The following is a 25,506-nucleotide window of genomic DNA, read 5'->3' on the forward strand; positions in this document are numbered from 1 at the left end:
CAGAGCTGGGATGGGTGCGGCCTCCATATGATGCCACCGGCCCATGGGCCGTCAGTTTGACAACCCTGCCCTAATATCACCTATATGTTTTCTTGGGGCAGAGTTCCAGAATGACAACTATCACTGCGGCCCTTCACCGAACTGGGCTTTATGGCAGAGTGGCTAGACCAGGAGTAGGCAACCTTGGCTCTTTTATGACTCATGGACTTCAACTCCCAGAATTCCTGAGCCAGCTAGATGGAAGCTTCTCCTCAGTGTAAAACATGTGAAAGCCTGTTTGGAGTTTGCAAAAATGCACCTGGAGGACTGCAAAGAACAAGATTCTAGGCTCTGATGAAACCAAGATTGACCTGTTTGGCCACAATTCTAAATGTTACTTCTGGAGAAAACCAGGCGCTGCTCATCATCTGCCCAATATCATCCCAACAGGGAAGCAGGGTGGTGGTGGCAGCATCATGCTGTAGGGATGTTTTTTAGCAGCAGGGATTGGGAGATTGGTCAGGAAGGAAAGCTGAATGGAGCAAAGTACAGGGATATCCTCAATGAAAACCTGTTCCATAGCGCTGAGGACATCAGACTGGGCCAAAGGTTCATTTTTTCAAGATGACAACAATCCTAAGCACACAGCCAAGACAACTCTGTAAATATCCTAGAGTAGCTTAGCCATAGCCCTGACCTGAACCCTACTGAATATCTCTGGAGGGGCCTGAAAATGGCTGTCCACCGACAGTTGCCATCCAACCTGACTGAGCTTGAGAGGTTTTGCAAGGAATGGCAGAAAATCCCCCAATCCAGGTGTGCAAAGTTTGTCGTGTCATACCCCAAAAGATTTGAGGGTGTGATTGTTGCCAAAGGTGCTTCAACAAAGTCCTGAGTGAAGGGTCTGAATAGTTATGTCAATGTGGTATGTTCTTTCTTATTAATAAAGCTAAATAGACATACAGAGCGCGTAAAATTATTAGGGAAGTATTTTGACCATATCATTATTTTCAGGCATATTTTCCACCTCCAAGCTGTATAAACTTGAATGCTTAGTGGATATAAGCATATCAGGTGATGTGTATTTGTGTAATGAGGCAACAAGGTCACAAGAAACATGTTGAGAAAAAAAGATACACATTAACTGCCAAATGTGAAGCTACCAGGAACCCATTCTCCTCCAGTGCTGTCATATTCCAGAACTGCAACCTACCTGGAGTTCCCAGAAGTACAGGGTGTTCAGTGCTCAGAGACATGGTCAAGGTAAGGAAAGCTGAAATCTGACTACCACTGAACAAGACACATAAGTTGAAACGGCAACACTGGGCTAAGAAATATCTGAACACAGGTTTTTCAAAGGTTCTATGGACTGATGAGATGAAAGTGACTCTTGATGGACCAGATGGATGCGCCTATGGCTGGATTAGTAGTGGGCACAGAGCTCCACTTTGACTCAGACGCCAGCAAGTTGGAAGTGGGGTACTGGTATGGCCTGGTATGATTAAAGATGAGGTAGTTGGACCTTTTTGGGTTGAAGGTGGACTCAAAATCAACTTCCAAATCTACTGCCAGTTTTTAGAAGACACTTTCTTCAAGCAGTGGTATAGGAAAGTCAGCATCTTTCAGGAAGACCATGATTTTTATGTAGGACAATGCTCCATCGGATGCATTGAAGAACTCCACTGCGTGGCTAGTCAGTAAAGGCCTCAAATATGAAAGAATAATGACAGGACCCCCTTCCTCACCTGACCTAAACCCTATTGAGAACTTAAAGGGGAGATTTACAGTGAAGGAAAACAATACACCTCTCTGAACAGTTTCTGGGAGGCTGTGGTTGCTGCTGCACAAAACACTGATCATCAACAGATCAAGAAACTGACAAGATTCCATGAATGAAAAGCTTATGACTGTTATTGAAAAGAAGGGTGGCTATAACGGTCACTGATTTTTGTTGTTGTTGAAATGTCAGAAATGTTAATTGTACATTTTGAGTTATTATTCTCACTTTAACAGATACAAATAAATGAGATGTGCAATTTTTCATTTTTAATTTAGTTGCATAATAATTCTGCACACTAATTATTGCCCCATAATTGTGCATTCATAGATATAAGATAGATATAAACTACAACATCACTTTTACTATCTTAAATATTCAGGTTTGAGGTTTATTAACATTTTGGATTGACTGAGAGCACTGTAGTTGTTCAGTAAGAAAATTAATCCTCCAAAATACAACTTGCCTAATAATTGTGCCCACAGTGTAACTGTATCTATAAAAATATATTAATAAACAATAATGCTATAGAATTTACATAGCCATTTTACGTTTTTCACTATTACACCTTTTCACTTTTAAGATGATGCAACGTAACAGTGTTTTATGTGGAAATAAACCAAATGTAGGATAAGGAATGGCAGGAGCTGGGGGCAGATTGACAAGATGGATCAGCCTAGTGTCTCCGTGTAGCCTCTAGTGAACTAACTCCATTCCCCCTTTGAACCCCAAGTACTGACTGCTAGTTGAAAAGATTCCTGTGCATAGGCCTTTAGCAATAAATAAGATTAAAATTTCACGTGTGGACCTAGTCTTTTGTTCCTGACATTTACCAATTTTCCAAACATTTTACTGAGAATATTAGGAAGTATTTGCATAGGATACGTATGTGTGCCCACGCATGTATGTATATCCTTAATGCAGTTTCACTGCAAATCATCCACTACAATGTGTTTTGAACTTAACAGTCCAGCCAGATCAAACCAAATGTCCTCTAATCCAATATACTGTTCCTTATAGGGACCAACCAAATATTTCTAATCAAATCAAAATATAAAAGCAATTGATAACACCACAGGAAATATAACCTAACATTCTATTATTTATTCAACAGTGTCTAATGCAAACAAAGTTAGAAAAATTAATACACTTGGGTGATATCTTTGCAAATGAGCAATTGTTTTGTTCTCTTACTGACATCTATTACTTTAATGTACAGTAATTAGAATATGACATTTATACGTGTGTACGGGTAAAAGTAACTATTTACTAGTTATTACTAGCCCTGGAAGGTACTGCTCTCAGTGTCTATTCAGACAATTATAAGAAAGAAAATGCTAAGAACATTATAATACCATCTGATCACAACACTTTATGTAAGGACTTGTATCGATATAAAGAAGTGTTGCAAAATAATTCATGTATTTTTTAAAATTAACATTTTATTATTTAGTGAAATCAAAAGATGTTGTAAATATCTACTATTATTCCCTAAGTGCCATAATTTTTTTAAAAAATGGAACAGAATATTCTAGGTCTATCACTGATTTTATTTCATGGTTTGGTAGTTTTTACTTGATTACTTGGTAATATAGGGCAGGCTATTTTTGTTGTTTTATCATAGTTTTTAAAGCTTTACAGGTAGTCCTCTACTTACAACAGTTAATTTACTGACCATTCGAATTTACAATGGCACTATAAAAATGACTTATGACTGTTTTTCACACTTACAACCATTGTAACATCTCCATTGTCATGTGATCAAAATTCAGTTGCTTCGCAAATGACTCATATTTATTGTAGTACAGTGCCCTGGGGTCATGTAATCACCTGTGACCTTCTGCCAAATAAAGTCAACGGGGAAGCTGGTTTACTTAACAACCGTTACTTACTTAATAAGTGCAGTTAACTATGGTGGCAAAAAGATCGTAAAATGGGGCAAAATTCAATTAACAATAGTTTTAGTTTGCAATAGAAATTTTGGATTCGATTGTGGTCATAAGTTGAGGAGTACCTGCATTTACAAAAAAGGAAATTTAGAAATTGTAGTCTATATATCTGGGGCTCAAGAGGTTGGAAAAGAGCTGATTTACAGAGCTTTTGAAATGAGCCATTAACTGTTGTTTCTGAAGGCTGGGTTATTATTGTATTATTTGGGAAGGAATCAATGTGAAATTATGAAGTCAATAATAAAGGCCAAATATCTTTCTGCTTGTAAACCAAAAGTTATGGAACTGGAAGATGTACTGTAGATATCTCCTAAATTGACAATATTGGTTACCAGAAAGAATTGAGGCAATAAATCAAAGAATTTGGTTGAGAAATCTTTTTTTTATTTTCATCAATACAAAAAGTATCCTGAATGTGTCCAATAATCCAATGGCAAAAACCTGCATTAATATAGTCTTCAACAATGTTTGAGTCTAATTATATTTTAGCATGGCTCTGAACTGACATATTTCATCCAGAAATGTTACAACCAGAAATGTAAAGAAATCAAATAACTTATTTACTTCTTAGTTTGTAGGGTTTTCTAGCCTAATTTTTTGTTTTGCTTGGTACTTGGCATCCTACAAAATTAGGTTTGATGGCAGCAGACCCCTAAATATTGCTGTCTGGAAGTTAATATTAGCTTTTCAATCCCTTGGAATTAGGGACTTTACAATCCAAGAACCTGATTGCCATCCTCTTCTTCTTCTTCTAATATTATTATTATTACAGTATCTCACCTGATTTTTAAAAATTTCCTAAGATATCTTCCAAAAGTCACAAATATTCACTGAAACCCATTTGTCCAGACATGTAAGACAAATTTTTTTCTTATGCTGTTTTCTAGTACAAAATGTACTTCATCCAAGGAATCTCCTGGTAGTAAGACATGCCACTAATGTTCCCTTTTCAGTAAGCTTTAAATTCTACTATTCTAAATTCATGGTTTTATTTCAAATTATTTATGCAATGGTTTGGTGCTCTTAGCAAAAAGATGTTCCAAAATATTAATAAATTAAATATTCAGATTATTGGATTCATATAATGCATTTTAAATGGGACCCTAATGTTTTTCACATTAAAGATCTACACCAGTTCAGCTTCAACAAAGATCTATTACTGTGTAAGCTGCTCTCAGACCATCCTTCTTGGATTTTTAATATTTCAGTTGGGAGTCTGCAGACCGCTGTCATCTCTGAAACATTAGCCACGTTTTTCCATTTATTTTGTCCTGAATTTCAAACCGACTTTTCTTATGTTCTTGCCTACTGGAAGATTTGCATATTAATTTGCAAACTCTATTTGGCTTAATAAAGGCCAAAGGCCATTAGGATCATGAATTGCTTTTTTAAAAACCGGAACCATTAAATAAAACATTTATTTTAAGTTCAATAGCCTTTACTTCCAAGAAACTGATACATATTTTATAAAAACTTTAAGTTATGGTTCCATGTATATATAATCTGTTGGGTGCAGCACCACCTGACTTTGGTTGATCTGAAAAAACTTAAAAGCAGAACCTGTTAGTATTCTACCAGGAAATCCCAGGGCTATAGGCTAATCTGGGGAGTAAAAATAATTTAAGATGACAATACAGTACAACATAACTTCCATACTGTTGTCAAGGAAAAAAAAACGGGTGTTCACATAAACATCATGAGTAGAATCTGACTAAATAAAATCATCATTATTTTTACAATGGAGAGTATTATAGACTCAATAAAATGGCTTTCCCTTGTTTTTATGATCTATGTTCCTTCTGAATGTGGAGCAGGATATAAATAGAGAAAGTCTTTTTCTAAAGTGTTGTTCCAACTCCACATTTTAGTCAATAGTTCTGCTATTTCTTGGTAGCGTCCCATCCAATTAATGACTAGGTTTGATCCTGCTTAACTTGTTAAGCCTGCCCAGGGTCAGTTAGGTGCTACCATTTAGCTTCAGTAAGTCATAAGAGAAGACAAATGTTAGAAACAAATGATAAATGAATATACTTTTATTAACTGATAACTGTCTTCTACTGAATAAAATCCATATGTCAAATACAGCAGAGAAATAACATTAAAGGTAATTTTTGGCTTACTCTCTAATCCCAGAACATATACTTGGAATTGAGGGAAGCCTTTAATTTCTACAAAGTTTGTTCTCAGATTAACATGAATCATTCTGATACATAGGCTAAAAACAGTGAATATTGTATGTTGTGATTTAAAGAGTAAATCCAGCAGTCCAAAATGTTTTCAGATGTTTGATGAAACCCTCAAGAAAAAAAATCAAATTTTCTGTTCTTCACAAAAAAATCTTACTGAAATTTCTGAGTTTTTAAAGGAGCCCATTATAGTTCTAAATTTACTTGCAACTCCATTTACTTGCAACTCAGTTTGCTGACAATAGTTTTAATCTAACAATCTTTAGAAAGCTTAATTGGAAAGCTCTGTGCACACATAATTGAAATTTTCATACAAAAATTGGTGGATTTGAACAGTGCATTTGTTAGTTTTTAGAAAAAAACAAGAAAACTGTAATATCTTATAAGAATTTGCCACCATCCACCCGTTTTATGACCCATTCCTATTTTTTCTCCCAAAGAGTGGCGACCAATGTATTTGTAAATGAGGCACACTATTATAGTCAAGTTTTTAACTAGCATACAATATGGATATTATCCTAACAAACAAAACTCCTTATGTTCACAATGAATACAAAAAGTCTACTATTTATATATCAAATCATCTGGGATTTATTAATAAAAACCAGATACTCAGAGACATCTGACTTTGTTATAAGACATCCCTGACATATATATGGTATGGGTTAATTTCTCAGCTATGGGTAAACACTCATAAGGAAGATACCAAGTATCTAAATGCACTTTCCACACATCCCCTTTTCCTCCAATCTGAAATTGTACTTAAAAGACTATATTTTTAATAATTCAGCAACCTAGGAACAAATATCTGATAATGTTGATCTGCCTTCCCGAACTTGGCATCCTCCAAACACATTGGGATTATAATGTCCAAAATCCCCAGATGCCCAACTAATTTTGAGAGTTGTAGTGTCATCACAACTGAAGGCGTCAGCTCTGAGAAGGCTGGTGTGGACTACTAAAGAGTAGGGTAGAGCAGTAACTTGCCTCAAAGGTGTTAATATTCTACCTGGATCTTCTTATGGCAATACAAAGAGAAGTACAACTTATTTATTTCAAGTCAGCTTACTCCTGACAAGCCTGAGCCAATGGAGCCCAAAGAGCAAAGATCCTTTTCTTTGCACTATTATATTCTTTTTCTACCCATTACAATATGAACTACACAGCAGAACTTACATAAGAAAAAAGACATCTATGTTGCTGAGCAGCCCCGGAATGCAGTTTGTTTTCTGAGCTCTTTGCCAATTTTAATTTTTCTTAATGGAAAACGTCCCTAAGACTGAAGAATTAGTTTTGCGTACAAAACAGAGGCAGGCTTCAATAAAGCCATGAGCTCTTTGTGAGGTTCACACATGGCGGTCAATTTTATAATACCACGCCTTCCAAGCAAACAGTACTGCAGACATTTTTTCCCCCAAGCCATTATTCCTAGTCATAGCCTCCCCTTTGAATTAATTAAGGTGCCAACAGCAGGACATACAGACCCTCACCAAATGGACAAGTACTTTTTTCTCCCATGTGTCTTTAATTTAGGTGGCTTGAACCCCCCAAAAGGCAAGGGCTCCACCTGTTCCTATTCTCACACAGATCTAGCTTACCAATTATAGGAGTCCCTGATCCAAAGCTTTCACCTTTCTGTACCAATAAAAGATTCCCAGTTCACAGCCAGCCTCTGGCAGAAGGCTGGATCCAGACCCTTGCTTGCCTTCCACCCCACCCGTGTTCAGATCCTGATGCCTTTCAAAGAAAAACCAGGGCACATATTGCCCTTTGCTCCAGGGCAAAGACTCCAGCCTCCCTGAAACAGGAGCACGTATTCAGAATCCTGTCCTCATCAATCCTAGAAGGCAGCTCCCTTCAGTCCAGCTCTTTATTTCGGGTCAACCTTAGCAAAGGCGGGGGTTGCGTTTTCCCTTCTTGCTCTCTTCGCATTCCCACAAACAGGCGTTTGCCGCCCATCTCTCTGCCTGAATGAAGCTCGGCATCTTCTTGCTCTACTTCTCCTCTCTCCCTTTTCACCCGACCTCTCCTTTTTCTCTCCCTTTTCGGGAAGGCGTCCACGCCGCACACGAAACCACCCACAGCAAACACAAGCAGCCATTCGACTCGCTTGCTTGCTCGGAAAGGCAGGAGGAGACGGCGGGCAAATATGCCAGGAGAAGAAAAGGCCGAGACGGCTAGCTAGGCAAAGCAGCCCGGCATCCGCACACCTCGCTCCTACTACGTCAAGGATAACGCATCTCGTTATGGATGGAGGTGGCACAGTCCCGTTGGGGGGGGGGGTGGAGAAAGAAAAAGGGGGGAAAAAGGAAGCGGGAAGGGGTTGCAATTCTCCCTTACGGTCCCTCGTCACCCTGTCGTTTGAACACACCTTTCACGCCAACAGACCCCAAGCTCTGATTTCCTTACAGCAGCAGCTGGCCTGGCTACCGCCACGATGTGCACAACTGCCCGGGAATAAATCCAAAGAACCCGGGGCCACTATTCTTGGGGGAGCTCTCGCGCGCCTCAGCCCACCCAGGATTCACCCCCTTTTTTCCCCCTATAGGTAGACCTTAAGCTCCTCAGGCGCATTTAATATGCAGTCTCCCTCTTTCGTCTGGGACGAAGCCAGATTGGCCCGAGGGGAGGAGGAGGGGGGGGGGAAAGCGGTTTGCCCAAAATGGGGCGACGGGAGCCCTCCGGCTAAGCCTTACCCAGCAGCAGCAGCTTGAGTTCTCGGCGAGCGTCCCGCTTGTCTCGGCGGAGCTGCCTCTCAATCTCATCGTTGATCCGCCTGGCTTCCTTGGCTTCCTCGCTCAGGCAGCACGCCATGATGGACTCCAGAGTCATTCTTCCGAGCTGGTTCAGGCGCAGCCCCCCCCACCCCCAGCCCCCCGAAAAGACACCAGACCCCGAGCCACGAAGCCGCGAGCGCCAGAAAGCCCTCCCGCTCCTCGGTCGGAGCGCCCCTCCCGTCGCCAAGCGAAGCGCGAGCGAAGGCGAGGCGAGGAGCCCCCCGGGGAGAAAGAGAACCCTGGCTGCTAACACGCCGAGACGGCCGGGCACATCCGAGACGTGCTCCCCCCCCCGCCTCAGGCAGGTGTCCCCCCACCTACGCCGCCTCTCCCCCCCCCCCCCCGCAAGCCTGCCTTTGAAAACCCTTCGCCCGCTTCCAAGTCCTCTCCCTTCAATCCTGCGCCAAACCGCGGAGAAACATCCGCCCAGGCAGCAGCAGCAGCAGCAGCAGCGAGCGCGCTAACCGGCAAGAAAGCAAAAGCGCCCTGCTTGCAAACAACCCCGCTTTCCTACCCCTCCCTTTTATTCCTGCGCTTGCCGCCGCCGCCGCCGCCTCCCTCCTCGACCCACCCTGGCAAATCGCGCGGCTCTTCCCTTCTCCGCCTGGAAAGCCCTAGCTAGCGACTGCGCCCGAAGCCGCCCTCCGCTCCGAACCCGTCCATTTCCTTCGCTTTCTCCCCGCTTTCCCTCCCCCCCCTCCCGGCTGCCTTTTCCCGAACGCGGCCGCCAAGCGTCCGCGCGGGAGACGCGGCTTCTCCCCTGGCCTCGAGAAACCTCCGGACTGCTAGGAAAGTCAACTTCCCTCGCTCGGAGCCTGAGGGCGAAGAAAGAGGGAGAGAGAGAGAGAGAGAGGGAGGGAGAGGGCTGCGCTTGCTTGTCCTCGAAGGCGGCGGCGGCGACAGCCAGGGAGGGCCAGCTCTTCCTTTCTCGGTTCCGCCTTTCCTTTGGTGTAAGAAACGGGGGTGGGTACCACGGGAGGCGGGGGGTGGTGGTGGAAGAGGCAGAGACTGATTCAGTGGCTCAGCTCGCCGGGCGTGGTAAGGCAGGAATATGGCGGATCTTTCCTCTTGCTTTCTGTTCTGCGCGCGCCCCCCTCCTCCTCCTCCTCCCCCCCCGAAATGAAATCCCAGGGAAGTGGAAGCTTCACACCCGCCGCTTCGCACTGCAGCGCCCGCAGTCAGAGAGGGAGGACCGAGCCTTTTCTTCCCCCCCCCCTCCGCGAGGGGCTGCGAGTAGTGCGTTAATGTGAGCGTTGTCGTTAAATCTCCAGGGCGGGGGGGGGGCTGCCGCTTGAGAAAACGGAAAACCTTCAGAATTTTACAGTTTTACATTCTCGCCTCCCCTTCCTCAGTTCTGCAATTTCTCGCTCTGCCCCTTTCCACGGTATCTTACTGTATGGCAAGCCTTCGCTTTCTCTCTCTCTCTCTCTCTCTTTTAAAAAAGGATCCAGGACGCTTGTTTTGAAGAAAGGAGGCTTAATGGATCAGGTGAAGCTGAGATGAATTGCGTGAAGATAAACCCGGTTCTTCAGAAATATTATGTCTGAGGTTAGATGAGAGTCACCAAGGGAATTGCATGCTTGCTGCCTGCTATTATTTTTATGTTTGTTAGATTTATTTATTTATTTTTATTTTTATTACATGTATATCCCGCCCTTCTCCGGAGACTCAGGGCGGCTTACAAGCTTAGCAGTAGCCTTCATTCTATGTATATGCCTGCTTGTTAGGGCTTTCACACACACTCCAAGCGGCATTATATCCTACCTTTCCTGCTCAAGACAGTATACTTCTAGTGAGATTTCCTCACAACAACCCTGTGAGGTAGAAAACAGAGTGACCGTCCTAAAGTTACCTGGTTTGAGCATACTGTTATTCCACGTAATGGGAATAACAGTAATTGAAGTGCATTGGTTCATTATTTATTATGTTTCCAGTGAGTAAAACAGAGTTTAATGATCTTTAAATCACTCCACTTACCAGACTGTGAAAGTTTAAGCCAGACGTTTCCATATCTGCTTCCTTCTAGGGCGACTGCCTCTGAAGACCAAAATAAGTCACTAATTTACCCTCTATGCACTTAAGATAGGTTCTTGTGTAAAAAAAAAAAGTTGACACATGAATTACTACTGGGTGGACTTAATCTGCTTTATTTTTTTCTCTTGGAAACTAGAATCCTGAAAATGATTGAATGTAGAGAATCAGAAAATACAAATGTTTACTTGAAGATTATGGCTTCAGAAAGAGTTGTAGCTGTTTCCAAAATCTTGGTCTGCAACAATTAGAGACATTAAAATCTTAAGAGCCACCACATAGTCAACACTTAATGTTACAGTATAGGCACAGCAGTCAAAAAGATTTGGCACCCTTATGTGAGAAAGTGATTCTCACAGAGAGCCAATTTTTGCAAGTGAATTACACCATTATTTTCATGTGAAGATGCAATGCAGATGAGTCCATGAAATGTGAAGGAGTTGAGCTCAATTTGAAGGATATTTTTTACCTTCACGTCTTTCATGGCTTTCCAGATGTTATATAATTATGAGAAAACTGGACTCAGTTAATTTAACAATTTCATAACTTTATTTGGTTTAGAAGTAAGATAAACATGAGAGGAACATGTATTTACAAAATGTATGAAACAGGACATGCAAGATTTTTTATTTTGTACCTATAAGAAATTGATCAAGCTTCCCTTGATTTGTGCGGTTGCTGGGCAACATCAGTGCAGAGCTGCCACTTTAGGCCTGTTCTCTAAGTGACCTGCTGCTATTCTTAGACTCTAGAGTTAGTCCATAGTTTAAATCTTGGGTTTTTTTGTAAGAAAGAAAAGTGCCCAACACCAATACATTTTTTGAAAGAACAAGATTAAGAAAACACTTGCATAATTTCAGGATGACATTACAGCCTGAATCTATGAGAATTTCTACGACTACCTGCCAAAATGATTTTATTAAAATAAATTTACTGCCACGCAGTTAGAGAATCAATTTGGATATAAAGATCCACTGACAAAAGTTCAACAGAGATCACAAGTTTACATTTTGTTCTTTCATGTTCAAGTACCATATTTAAGTATGAACCATTCCCACATTATGACAGAGGAAAGTTTCAACAAATCTAGGCTTCATCAATCATAGATGAATTGTAAGAAATGGGAACATAAGCAATGCAGCAGTCAGTGGTGATAAAACAGTAGTAGAATAGTACCAATTGAACAGTGATAAAAGTATCTTCTGTATCAAATTGTGGATTTTTGATTCAAGTTATGAAAATATTTTCTATTTTTGTTTAGAAAAAGTATGGCTTACTATACATACGCATATAAAAATTTGAGTATCTTGTAAAAAGCTTAAAAAAACAGATGGTTTATTATAGACCTCTTAAAAGGGGCACAGAACAAGGAAATGAAATGCATACATATCTATAATCTATTGATTATATCTTGATGTGATCTGTCCTCATTGCTGTTCTGACAACTGCAGCTTGGTTCCTGGTCATTAGTTCTGCTGGTGGGAGCTGATGAGAGCAGGATACCAACAAATATGTAAAGAAAACCCGTACTATTTTAAAATTTGTTACATATTTTTATAGATTGGTTGGCTAAAGTCCACTGATTTATTCACAAGAAGAGAAAACATATGCATTCCATATTATCCAGAATCTAGATTCATCAGAGTTTGGTCTTAAAAGAACAATCTAATGATAACATATGCAAATATTTAACTAATATTGTTAAGTTCTTCCTTTTTATTGAAGTATCAGTTCTAAGGCATCTTCTCTAAACTGGTGGCCTCCAAATTAATATCTGCAGGGAGATTGGATTGAGATTTATATATACATATATTATTCCTTTATCTAATAGTTTTGATTTTCAACTAGTGTTGGTGCTTTTGTTTGCGATAGCAACTTACGGTAATGTGGGATATTTATGAGCAGCACTTATTTTCATTGTAAAAAAAAAATAAAACATCTCTTAGTGATCTTAGCAGCAGATAGCTGTAAGAAACAACTAGTTTGGTGTACTTTCTCTAGTGGGATAGTAACCATATTTAGCTTTGTTCAAAAGAAATGTGATTTCTACAAAGTTCCTAATGGGATGAATCCAAAAAAGTCTGTCTGGATTCAGCTTTGTTGTGTAGTTCTTTTCTATGAAACCTGTTGTGTCCTGTTTTTACATTTATTTCCTATATTTACCATTCTTCCTCTACTCATTTTCTTCATTTTCTGTTCCAGATAGAAAGCCTAGATGCCTTTTTTACTTCATGCACCTCCTAGGTACCATGCAAACTGATTGTAAATTATTATTCCTGTAGTTATCTTCATTAAGAGTATTAAGTTTTTTTCAGGGGACTCATAAATGTGTTTTCACACAGTATTGGCAACTATCATGTAATAGCTTGTTGTTTAGAAACAGCCTTACCATTTATGCCAAGACTAACTCTTCCTTGAGGGTCAGCTTGGGACTGCATGGCCTCCATGACAACCATAGAGATATCTCCACTAATAACTAGCCAGATACGTGAGGCCAGGCACACTCTGGATTTGTTTTTTTCCACTTCCCGGCAAGAGCTGTAAGACATTCTCTTTGGACTGATTTGTACCACTTAAGGGTAAAAGGCTAATGTGAGGTGTAGATTAATATATTCATATTACACAGGAGATATTTGCCCTTTTTAAAAAAAATATTTGTTTTAAGGGTATTGCTTTTCATGCAAAGTTTTTTAGATATGATGGGAACATACAATGATGCCTCTTTTCTTTATATTATGTCGCTTTCCCTCCAATTTGTCAAAGCCATTGAGCTTTATATTGTTAAACACCAAGTATATTGTGAGCTCAATTACACTAACTCTCTAAGACTGTGTAACAAGGGCATCCTCCTAAGGAAGAATAATTATGTTTTTGTACAGTTGATGGACATACATATTCATTTTCAAGATTCACTAATGCGACATTTATTTAATAATTTTCAAACTTTTTCTTAGGGTTGACATGGCTAGAATTGTTTAAGCATGGCTTGCTGAATATGTCACAAGTAGGTGGGTAGGTGGGTTCACATCACCCGCTAAGCTGTAATATTTGGGTTCACAGGTTATAGTTTAGCATTGATATGTGAACTTAGCCATTACCTTTTAATGAAGTTCAGTGAAATCAGAAAGAATAGGTGCACAAATGTTTGTGATCCGTCAGTTACAAGAACATAAATACCCATATCTGCATTGGTCACCGATAGAAGGGGAATATGTATTCTTTTTAGTGGTACAGAATGGAAGGCAAGTTAGCCCACATGTTTCTTCATTAAGAAACTAAACTATAGAAATAATGGTTTGTCATAATTAAGTGAATCACTGTGTGCATGTTAAGTGAGGACATCATGTAGTCACTATTTACAATCTACCAACTTTCCCAACCTTGAATGGTCCCTAAAGAAGTGGTCATTAAATGAGGACCACCTGTACTTGGTTATTAATCTACTGATAACATCAGTTGGTGCTTCTGAAAGATTTGGGCTATTGCCTACTTTTCTGTTTTCCCATTTGATTTTTATTCATATGGGTTTCAAAACTGGTTGGTTCTGCACATTATAGTACCTAAACCATAATGTGGTTTATTTGATTATAGAACATAATGACTAAACAGAACCAACTGATGGCCTAAAGATGGAGGTGTTTTTTAAACTATATTTCAGATGACAAGATGATCCAAGCCTATATTACTTACCCTAACTGAACTCACAAGTAAAGTGTAGCCTACTAGACTAATCTGGAAAAAGTGTCCTCATCTCCACTCCACTTTGTTATGCTCTGACACTAGACTAGAATAGGGACTACTTTGTGAGATAGGTTTCTGGAATTTTTCTCTTTATTCATAAGATCTATATTCTGCTTTTCTCAAATATATATCCATTCAATACAGTTTATTAAACTAAATCACAATAAGGAATTACAACTTAATTGTTATTAACCTAGTAAGCAAAAATTCTGCTGAATGAAGCCTGCTTTTGTGTGCCAGGAAAAGCAAATAACAGGGAACATCTTTTAGTAGGACAACATATTAAAAATATAAATGAAGACATGGGGAGAGTTCTAAGTTTGGTTTCAACTAGTTGTGTTTCTTCTTTAGATGGGACATAGGGAAAGCCTTTAACGCTTCACATAAAGAATAGATAGATTGGGCTGCAAAGCGGTAGGCTTTTAGGAAGAACTAAATTTGTTCTTTATTGTTCTAAATATCTCCATAATTGAAATGAAAAAGGTAATTGTGGAATGTACAAATACAAGTAGTTCTTACAGGCAGTCATCTACTTACGGTCCATACTTAGGATCTCAGATCAGAGGGGCATGTGAATCCTGCAGCCTGTACCAAGGATTTCCTTTCTGTGTATGGAGAGGAGGTGAAGTCCTTTGGCAGGCTGCAGGAACAGAGCTAACCCACACCCATTCCAGCAGCTCCACAAAGGATTTCCCCTCCATGCATGGGAACCCTCAGGCAGGCTGTACTCACTAACAGCCAGGAGGATTTCAGGTGCAGAACTGAAATTCTTTAATGAGCAGGCCCTTCATTCTGGCCACTTAATGACTGTCCTGGGAGTTTGCTTAATGACCACAACTGGGAGTGCAATCTTACTTAACAACTGCTTCACTCTGCCCGTGATTCTGGTCTCAATATTGGTCATAATTACTAGAATACAAAGCACCAAACTGAGCTCATGTGAATGAATTTTACATAAAAAAGAAAACAATAGTTCAACATTATCAATTGTAACATCTTTTTCAAAAACAAGGTCATAATTAATGAACAATAAATTCTGAGAAAGGTTTCTACTCAGACCTTTAAGAAATCTGGGCTAAAAGTAGGCAGTAAGATGTTTACAGTAGAGGAGCTACAGCTAGTCATGAGATTGCTTACAAAAGGTCCCAAATGGTGATTTTCCATAGTTGCATAATTCCATCAATTTAGTGCTATAATGTGAAATTGAAAGCATAAAACACACAGGAAGTAACCCTATAACGATAAGGTACTTTCTGCGTTGTGCTGGAAGTCACATTGTACTGCTGGCTCAGACACAGCTGTTTATTGAAATGAAACACGAAGTAGCAAGACAAGCAACCGAAAAACCCGTGAACTTGAAGAAGGCTACAATACAGGTAGTCCTCGGCTTACAACAGTTCATTTAGTGACCACTCAAGTTACAACTCCACTGAATAAAGTGACTTAATGACCATTTTTGACAGTTAACAACCTTTGCAGCATTCCCATGGTCATGTGATCAGATGCTTGGCAACTGGTTCATAGTTATGACAGTTGCAGTGTCCCTGTGTGTGTGTGTGTGTGTGTGTGATGTGATCACCTTTTGCGATCTTATGAGCAAAGTCAGTGAGGAAGCCAGGTTCGCTTAACAGCTAGGTTGCTAATTTAATAACTTCAGAGATTCACTCAAAATCTGGCAAGGCATGTCATAAAATAGGGCAAAACTCACTTGACAAATGTGTCACTTAACAAAGAAATTTTGGGCTCAATTGTGGTTGTAAGTCAAGGACTACTGGTATATACAGAACTTAGCATGTTAAACCAAAAGGATTTGCCATAGAACACTGTTTTTCAAATTTAGCAACTTTATGATGTGTGGACTCCATAGTTGGGAAATTCTGGGAGATGAAGTCCACATATCTTAAAAGCTGCCAAGTTTGAAAAACATTGCACTAAACCAGGGGTAGGCAACCTTGGCTCTTTTATGACTTGTGGACTTCAACTCCCAGAATTCCTGATCCAGTCATAAAAGAGCCAAGGTTGCTTACCCCTGCACTAGAGTAAGGTAGGTACACTAAAGTTCCACTGAACACAGTCAGCACTTAGTCATGACAGTGATTTATGTAGAAATTAGATAATTAGTTTACATTCAATGCAATAAATTTAGACATGTCTAAAATGGCAGAGGGATAGCTTTAAGCTGTATATCCATTATTTGTATTGAATGTAGCTCAGATATGAATATCTCTGCTTAGTTCACCATGCATTTTAAAACTGATTCGTAAAAGAAGTAGATACAGAGGGAGCAAATGACCAATGCCTTTTTTTAATTTTTTTTTATTTTAATTCCATTTATATCCCGCCCTTCTCCGAAGACTCAGGGCGGCTTACAAGCTTAGCAGTAGCCTTCATTCTATGTATATGCCTGCTTATTAGGGCTTTCACACACCCCGCAAGTGGCATTATTACAAAGTCAGCTTAATTGCCCCCAACAATCTGGGTCCTCATTTTACCTACCTCGGAAGGATGGAAGGCTGAGTCAACCTTGAGCCTGGTGGGATGCGAACCTGCACTAATTGCAGGCAGCTGGTGTTCCTTAAAGAGGCATTAGCCCACTGTTCCACCAAGGCTCATATATATATATATATATATATATATATATATATATATATATATATATATATATATATATATATATATATATATATATATATATATTATTAATTATTTATTAATTATTATTATTATTATTAATTAAATTTTTATACCGCCCTTCTCCCAAGGGACTCAGGGCGGTGTACAGGGCATATAATAAAAATACAAAACTACAAAAGTTAAAATAGAATTAAATTAATGCCCACGATAAAACAATAAAATATAGCAATATTTAAAACCCAAATTAATTCCCCATCAGGCCAGGCCAGCTTGTTCAAATAGGTGGGTCTTTAACCCGCGCCGGAAGGAGCGGAGATCCGGTGCCATCCGGAGCTCCACCGGCAGCTGATTCCACAAAGCCGGGGCGCCCACAGAGAAGGCCCTCCCCCTGGGGGCCACCAGCCGACATTCTCTGACCGGAGGCACCCTGAGGAGGCCCTCTCTGTGGGAACGCACTGGGCGGAGGGGAGTTGACGCCGGCAGCAGGTGATCCCCGAGGTATTCCGGACCCATGCCATGTAAGGACTTAAAAACCATCACTAAGACCTTGAACCTCACCCGGAAGACAACTGGTAGCCAATGCAGCTCACGGAGCAAAGGTGTAACATGGGAGTACCGGGAAACTCCCAAGACAACTCTCGCGGCCGCATTCTGTACCAGTTGGAGCCTCCGAGTGGTCTTCAAGGGAAGCCCCATGTAGAGAGCATTACAGTAGTCAAGGCGAGAGGTCACGAGCGCATGAGTGACCGTACACAGGGCATCCCGGTCCAGATAGGGCCGCAACTGGCGCACCAGGCGAACCTGGGCGAAAGCCCCCCTAGTCACAGCTGCTACATGTTCTTCCAAGGTAAGTCGTGAGTCTAGGAGGACTCCCAAGTTGCGAGCCCTATCCACGGGGGGTAACAACTCACCCCCCATAGAGAGAGATGGAACATTTTGAATGTCCCGGGATGCCGGAATGTACAGCCACTCAGTCTTGTCAGGGTTGAGTTGAAGTCTGTTCCTCCCCATCCAGACCCGAACCGCCTCCAGGCAACGGGACATCACAGCGAGGGCATCACTGGGGTGGTTTGGGGTCGAAAAGAAAAGTTGGGTATCATCAGCATATTGATGATACCCAACTCCAAAACCACGAATGATCTCACCCAGCGGTTTCATATAGATGTTGAACAGGAGAGGCGAGAGAACCGACCCCTGAGGAACTCCACAAACGAGAGACCTAGGGGCCGATCTCTGCCCCCCTGCCAACACCGACTGCGAGCGTCCCAGGAGATAGGAGGAGAACCACCGAAGGACCGTGCCTCCCACTCCCAATCCCCTGAGACGCCGCAGCAAGATACCATGGTCGATGGTATCGAAAGCCGCTGAGAGGTCTAATAGGACTAGGACAGAGGAACATCCCCTATCCCGAGCCCTCCAGAGATCATTCACCAGCGCGACCAATGCCGTCTCTGTGCTGTACCCGGGCCTGAAACCCGATTGGTACGGATCCAGATAATCCGCTTCATCCAGGGCCAAAGGGAGCTGATGCGCCACCACACTCTCAACAACCTTCGCAAGAAATTTAATTTTAATTTAATTTAATAACATTTATATACCGCCCTTCTCCCTGAGGACTCAGGGCGGTTCACAGGGCAGAATAAAATAACCAATACAAACATTAAAAACAGATTAAACAATTGCCCTAGTTAAAAACAATATAATACAACGCTAAAAACCCCCAGAACAATTAAAAAACAAAAAATAAAACAACCCCAACACTCCCCCTCAGGCTAGGCCGGCTTGTACAAACAAAAATGTCTTGAGATCGCGGCGAAAGGAGCGAAGATCGGGCGCCATCCGGAGCTCTACCGGTAGCTGATTCCACAGCTCCGGAGCGCCCACAGAGAAGGATCTCCCCCTGGGGGCCACCAATCGACACTCTCTGATCGGTGGCACCCTGAGGAGGCCCTCTCTGTGGGAACGCACAGGGCGCAGGGAGCTTGATGCCGGCAGCAGATGTTCCCTAAGGTACTCCGGCCCCATGCCATGGAGTGCTTTGAATACCGTTACCAGTACCTTGAATCTCACCCGGAAGACAACTGGCAACCAATGCAGCTCACGGAGCAGAGGTGTAACGTGGGAGTATCGGGAGACTCCCAACACCACTCTCGCGGCTGCATTCTGTACCAGTTGGAGCTTCCGAGTGGTCCTCAAGGGCAGCCCCATGTAGAGAGCGTTGCAGTAGTCCAGACGAGAGGACACGAGCGCATGAGTGACCGTGCACAGATCATCCCGGCTAAGATAGGGCCGCAACTGACGCACCAGGCGAACCTGTGCAAAGGCCCCCCTAGTCACGGCTCCTATATGATCTTCCAAGGTGAGCCGTGAATCTAGGAGGACCCCCAAGTTGCGAGCCCTATCTACGGGGGGTAATAGTTCACCCCCCATAGTTAGAGATGGAATATCCGAATAAACCCGGGATGAAGATATGCAAAGCCACTCAGTCTTGTCGGGGTTGAGCTGGAGTCTGTTCCTCCCCATCCAGACCCGAACCGCCTCCAGGCAACGGGACATCACGTCGAGGGCATCACTGGGGTGGTTTGGGGTCGAAAAGAAAAGTTGGGTATCATCAGCGTACTGATGATACCCAACTCCAAAGCCACGAATGATCTCACGCAGCGGCTTCATATAGATGTTGAACAGGAGAGGCGAGAGGACCGACCCCTGAGGAACTCCACAAATGAGAGACCTCGCGGTCGACCTCTGTCCCCCTGCCAACACCGACTGCGAACGTCCCAAGAGATAGGAGGAGAACCACCGTAAAACCGTGCCTCCCACTCCCAATCCCCTGAGACGCCGCAGCAAGATACCATGGTCGATGGTATCGAAAGCCGCCGAGAGGTCTAATAGGACTAGGACAGAGGAATGCCCCCTGTCCCGAGCCCTCCAGAGATCATTCACCAGCGCGACCAATGCCGTCTCCGTGCTGTGCCCGGGCCTGAAACCCGATTGGTACGGGTCTAGATAATCCGCTTCATCCAGGACCAAAGGGAGCTGATGCGCCACCACACTCTCAACAACCTTCGCAAGAAAGCGAAGGTTGGAGACAGGACGAAAGTTATTCAATACAGGAGGGTCCAGGGCAGGCTTCTTGAGGAGAGGCCTCACCACCGCCTCCTTCAAGACGGCGGGGAAGATACCCTCACTCAAAGAAGCCGATATAACTGCCTGGAACCAGCTGCGTGTCCTCTCCCGGGCTGCATAAACCAGCCAGGAAGGGCACGGGTCCAATAAACATGTGGTGGTGCTCAGCCTCCCCATGATCCTGTCCACTTCCTCCGGAGTCACAGAATCAAACTCCTCCCAGATGATATCGACAAGACCACCCGTGTCCTGATCGTCAGACTCTGCCCAGTCAGAGTCCAAACCGGTCCGAATCCGAGCGATTTTGTCCGACAGATGTTGGTTAAACTCCTCGGCACGGCCCTGCAAGGGATCCTCCCTCACCTCCTGATTTAGGAGGGAGCGAGTCACCCTAAACAGGGCGGCCGGGCGATTATCTGCGGACGCGATAAGGGTGGCGAAGTGGTTAGACCTCGCCTCCCTTATCGCAGCGAGAGGTTGGAGACTGGAATGCCCCCTGTCCCGAGCCCTGTCCCGAGCCCTCCAGCCAGGAAGGGCACGGGTCCAATAAACATGTGGTGGAGCTCAGCCTCCCCATAATCCTGTCCACTTCATCAGGGGTCACAGAATCAAACTCCTCCCAGGTAACATTGACAAGACCGCCCGTGTCCTGATCGCCAGACTCTGCCCAGCTGGAGTCCAAACCGGTCCGAATCCGAGCGATTTTATCCGACAGATGCTGACCAAACTCCTCGGCACGACCCTGCAAGGGTCCTCCCTCACCTCCTGATTAAGGAGCGAGCGAGTCACCCTAAACAGGGCGGCCGGGCGATTATCTGCGGACGCGATGAGGGTGGAGAAGTAATTACACCTCGCCACCCTCATCGCAGCGAGATAAGACCTAATATAGGTTCTTAACCGCAACCGGTCGGATTCGGATCGGCTGGACCTCCAGCAGCTCTCTAGGCCCCGTTTCCGACGCTTCATCTCCCGGAGCTCCGCGGAGAACCATGGAGCTCGTTGGGATCTGCACCGGGTCAGGGGCCGCAAGGGTACAACTCGGTCCAGTGCCCCAGTGGCTGCCCTTTCCCAGGCTTCCACTAAGGCATCCGCCGAGTTGTGAGCGACGGAGGCAGGTGGGGATCCCAGCGCCGCCTGGAACCCATCAGGGTCCATTAAGCGCCTGGGACGGTACCATCTAATTGGTTCCGTATCCCCACGGCGGGGGGTGGTAAAACGGAAGACCAGCCGCAGGAGGTGATGATCGGTCCATGACAGGGGCATGATAAATGGAGAGCCCCCACCAAGATCATCCGACCATCGTCCAGATAAAAAAACTAGGTCCAGGGTGTGGCCTCCCTCATGAGTCGGTTCAGAAATTACCTGCGTCAGGTCCATGGCCGTCATGGAAGCCATGAACTCCCGAGCCAACTCAGATGACCCTCCCAGGGATGGTAGATTGAAGTCACCCAAAACTAACAGTTTGGGGAACTCAATCACCAAACCGGAGAGGACATCGAGTAGCTCAGGCAGGGCTGCCGCTGTGTGACTAGGCGAAATGTACACCAGCAGCAAGCCCAACTGCGCCCCCGAACCAAACCTCAAAAAGAGAGACTCACACCCGACTATCTGAGGAACGGTGGTCTCCCGCGGACATAAGGTCTCCCTGATAACTACCGCCACTCCCCCGCCCCTACCTTGAGCCCGAGGCTGGTGTAACGCTCGGAAACCTGGTGGGCAAAGATCAACCAAAGGGACCCCACCCTCTGGGCCCAACCAGGTTTCGGTAATACAAGCCAGGTCCGCATGCTCACCCTCCACCAAATCCCGCACAAGGGGAGCCTTATTAACCACGGACCTGGCATTCAGGTACACCAGCCGGAGCTCAGGAGGCTGCACATCCTCGCTCCCGGCACCTCGGGGAAGAACCAGAGGGTCGGAGCGCCTCACCGCTTGTAAACAGCGGGGACGGCCCTCCCGGTAACGATACGGCCCTCTGTCCATACGCCTGCTGCCATACCCCAGTGTCGTGGGAATCGGTAATCCCACGACCCGCTCCTGAGCCCCAGATGTAACCACACCCCGCTCCCCCCGAACGCAGTCGGACCCAGGCCTGGCCTGCACCATGGTTGTATGGCCACCCCCCATAGTCAAACAACTATTACCCCCCACCCCTCTCCCTAGCCCCCTAAAAAATTTAACTAAAAAAGTAACCAGGGGCCTCCTATTAAATTTGAATCGAGAGCCCCTGACCCTACCCGGCCATCTCTCAGGGTCCCAGTAATTGGGCCCTTCATTGAGACTGGGAGCGGCAAAAAAGGCGGGACGCACCCAGGAGAGGGGGGAACCCCTGAGGGCGAGCAAGTCCGTGCTGGAGTATCTGTACATAAGTCCAACAAGTCCAGATAAGGCAGTCCCATAATGGAAGAGTCCAGTAGGAGGTTCTACAGGAAGGGAGTGAAACATTCGGGCCATCGACCAACCTACTGCCACCCGGTTGGATGCTCCCGGGGACAGACCCCAACCCGTCCTCCCACAACAGGTCGAGAGTCTGAGCCAGGGGGATGGTCCAGAATGTACACCCTGGGGGGGCATAACCCATAGAGCTCCCACCTCTATGGGTATACCGATGTAAAAGCAAGCCGCTCTCCCACTGCGGCTTGCACCCAGGTCCGTCCCAGTCCAAAGGGGAATAGAGAGGCAGATGAAGAATTAATAATTGGCAGTCCACCGGAGCTGCTACGGCCATCGCAGACCAGATGAAAAGCACCGACCACCGCCATATCACTGCCGATGGAGCGGGCTAGCGGGCCAGCAAGCCCCGAAAAACGCCGTCGTCGCCATCACCGTCAGAGGCCGGAACAAGGCAAGCGAAGCAGCAGCACCGCCGCCATCGCCGCGGTCGTCCTCTCCACTGCCCAAGGCAGCCCGAGGACGCCATCACCGTCGCCACCTCCGCCGCCGGCAGCGGCGCGAAAAACAATACCAGGGACATCCCTGCCACCCAGCCGACCAGCGGTCGTCCCCTCCGCCGTCGAAACGGCCCGAAGACACCGCAGCCGCCGAAAGCGGCCCGAGGCAGGTCCAACAGAGAGATCCCCGCCGCCGCCGCCGCCGACATCGCCGCCAACACGAAGGCGCCAAAATGGAGGCGCCGATCAGCTGGAGCTCCGAGGCCACCGCCGATCAGCTGGAGCCTCAAGACGCCGCCGAAAACCACCGAGAGCCGGCCAGAAGAAACAGCGCTGCCCGAAACAGCAGAAACTGTTGGAATCAGTTGGAATCAGTGTTAGAATCAGATCAGCCGGAACTCCGAAGCCGCCGCCGATATCGCCGCCAACACGGAGCGCCAAAATGGAGGCGCCGATCCGCTGAAGCTCCGAGGCCACCGCCGATCAGCTGGAGCCTCAAGACGCTGCCGAAAACCACCGAGAGCCGGCCAGAAGAAGCAGCGCTGCCCGAAACAGCAGAACAGCAGAAAAACGCCGTCACCACCAGCTACAATCCCTCTGGAACAGTCCGAGGCAGCCCGGAGACATCGAGGTAAAGTAGCCCAGAGACGCCGAGGCTGTAGAAACCGGCAGGCCAAGACCAAGCACAGCAACACAGCGGCAGCACAAACGAAGCAGCTGGAAACAGCAGGCGAAGCAGCAGACGGAGCAGATGGAAACAGCCACTCATAGACGGGAGAAAACGAACAGCAAGCTACCTCATTCTTTGCCTCTAAAATTGATAGTCCAAATCCCCTACCCAGGGGCTCAAAAGGACCCCTGGGGGGCTCCAAGGGACGCCCAACAACTGGAGCTCGCGGAGCTCAGCCCAACACATCCGCCATCTTAGGGCTATTTCAGTGTAGTTTTCATATATATATATATATATATATATATATATATAAATAGTATATATTGTATACTATTTCATTTGGATGAATTAAATATGTTGCAATTAAATACACATATGGTTTAGGTGTTTATCCCATCTCAGCATAGAGATTCTAATAATAATAGTGTCTAACAATATTAAAAACATGCCAACAATGTAATACACAAGATGACTACACCTTGAATTGTACATGAAACCTTCGGCAAACCCAAAACTTGGGCTTCTGGACTAGTTGCTGCTTCTGAATGCTCTTCAAGGGCAGCCCCATGTAGAGCACATTGCTATCATCCAACTGGGAAGTGATTAAGGCTGTAGAAAATGCAACAAGAAGAATAAACAAAGGATAACAATACACTGATTCATATAAAGATAATCTATAGCCCCAGAATTACCTGTGATACCCATGAATCTCTTTTATGGCCCATGGTTATTGTAACTAGCAAAATCAGTGCAGTTTTTTGAAGCAAGAAGCACACAAAAGATCATGACATTATTTGCAGGTAGTTCTCATTTAAGATCTACTCAGTCAGCAACTGCTCATAGTTACAACAGCACTGAATAAGGGGTACTTAGGACAGGTCCTGGTAGTTGCACTGTTACAGTAGTGGCCAAAATTTAGAAACCTTTTGGGAAAACTGTACAGTAGAAATGCCATCCTTGGTTAAGTTTCCACCAATTTTTCTTCTAATTTCTTTATAACTCTAGCCTTGTTCACTTAATAATACTATTTTACATCGCTTTCTGGGCAACCAGTCAACTCTTTGCACCATTACTTTAATTTTATTACGTTTTACAAGCTCACTAAATGAAAGAACAAAAAAACCCAACCAACTTGATAGCGATCACATAACACACTGACAAATGTCATCCTCTCAATTTCAATATAAGACATTAATAACTGAATCCTACTGTGATCTGATTGGCTCATTGCCAAAACAAGATTACACCTGATAGGCTCTCTAAACACTCATGCTCATTGGCTACAATCAGATGAAGGAAAGCTACCTGATATCAACCTAAGCAAGTTGTGCTTCCTTTTTCTGGTTATTTGGCTATAACTTTTCATAGAATACAGTAGAGATAATTGAACAAACTTTGCTGCATTATATTCTTGATTAAATTATCTTTCCATTGATATATAATTGTATGGTACTACTCCCCCCCCCCAAAAGTGGTGTTATTAGCCATCAAATCTCAAATGTACACTTTCCCCAGAAGGTTTCCACAATTTTGGCCACTACTGTACGTGCCCATTTTGGCTAGACACATAATAAAATATTGGCTTTTATTTATGATGGGGTTGATAGCTTTGAAAAAAATCAGAGATAAGGGTTTCTTGAACATAGAGAAGTATTTATAGGTAAGATAACTTCATTGCATGGTCAGACTACTTATACTTTTCTGATTGCTATTGCAGCACCTATAATTCACTTTTCTATACTTGA

The 25,506-nt window shown here is 44.1% G+C and overlaps 1 protein-coding gene across 2 annotated transcripts in view; it reads right to left on the reverse strand.

Annotated features, from left to right (window-relative positions):
- The window catches only part of LOC310635566 (guanine nucleotide-binding protein G(q) subunit alpha), a gene marked incomplete at its 5' end in the record, with an annotated part of 284,223 nt that extends 275,500 nt beyond the window's left edge, over positions 1–8,723 (reverse strand). For both annotated transcript variants that reach the window (XM_083354635.1, XM_083354634.1), the window contains one exon: positions 8,588–8,723. In XM_083354635.1, coding sequence (XP_083210761.1) covers positions 8,588–8,723 — 136 coding nt within the window. The remainder of the gene's footprint in view (positions 1–8,587) is intronic.
- Positions 8,724–25,506: the final 16,783 nt, after the last annotated feature.

This window comes from Vipera ursinii (assembly GCF_947247035.1).
Source record: "Vipera ursinii genome assembly, chromosome: 2".
Lineage (NCBI taxonomy): Eukaryota > Metazoa > Chordata > Lepidosauria > Squamata > Viperidae > Vipera > Vipera ursinii.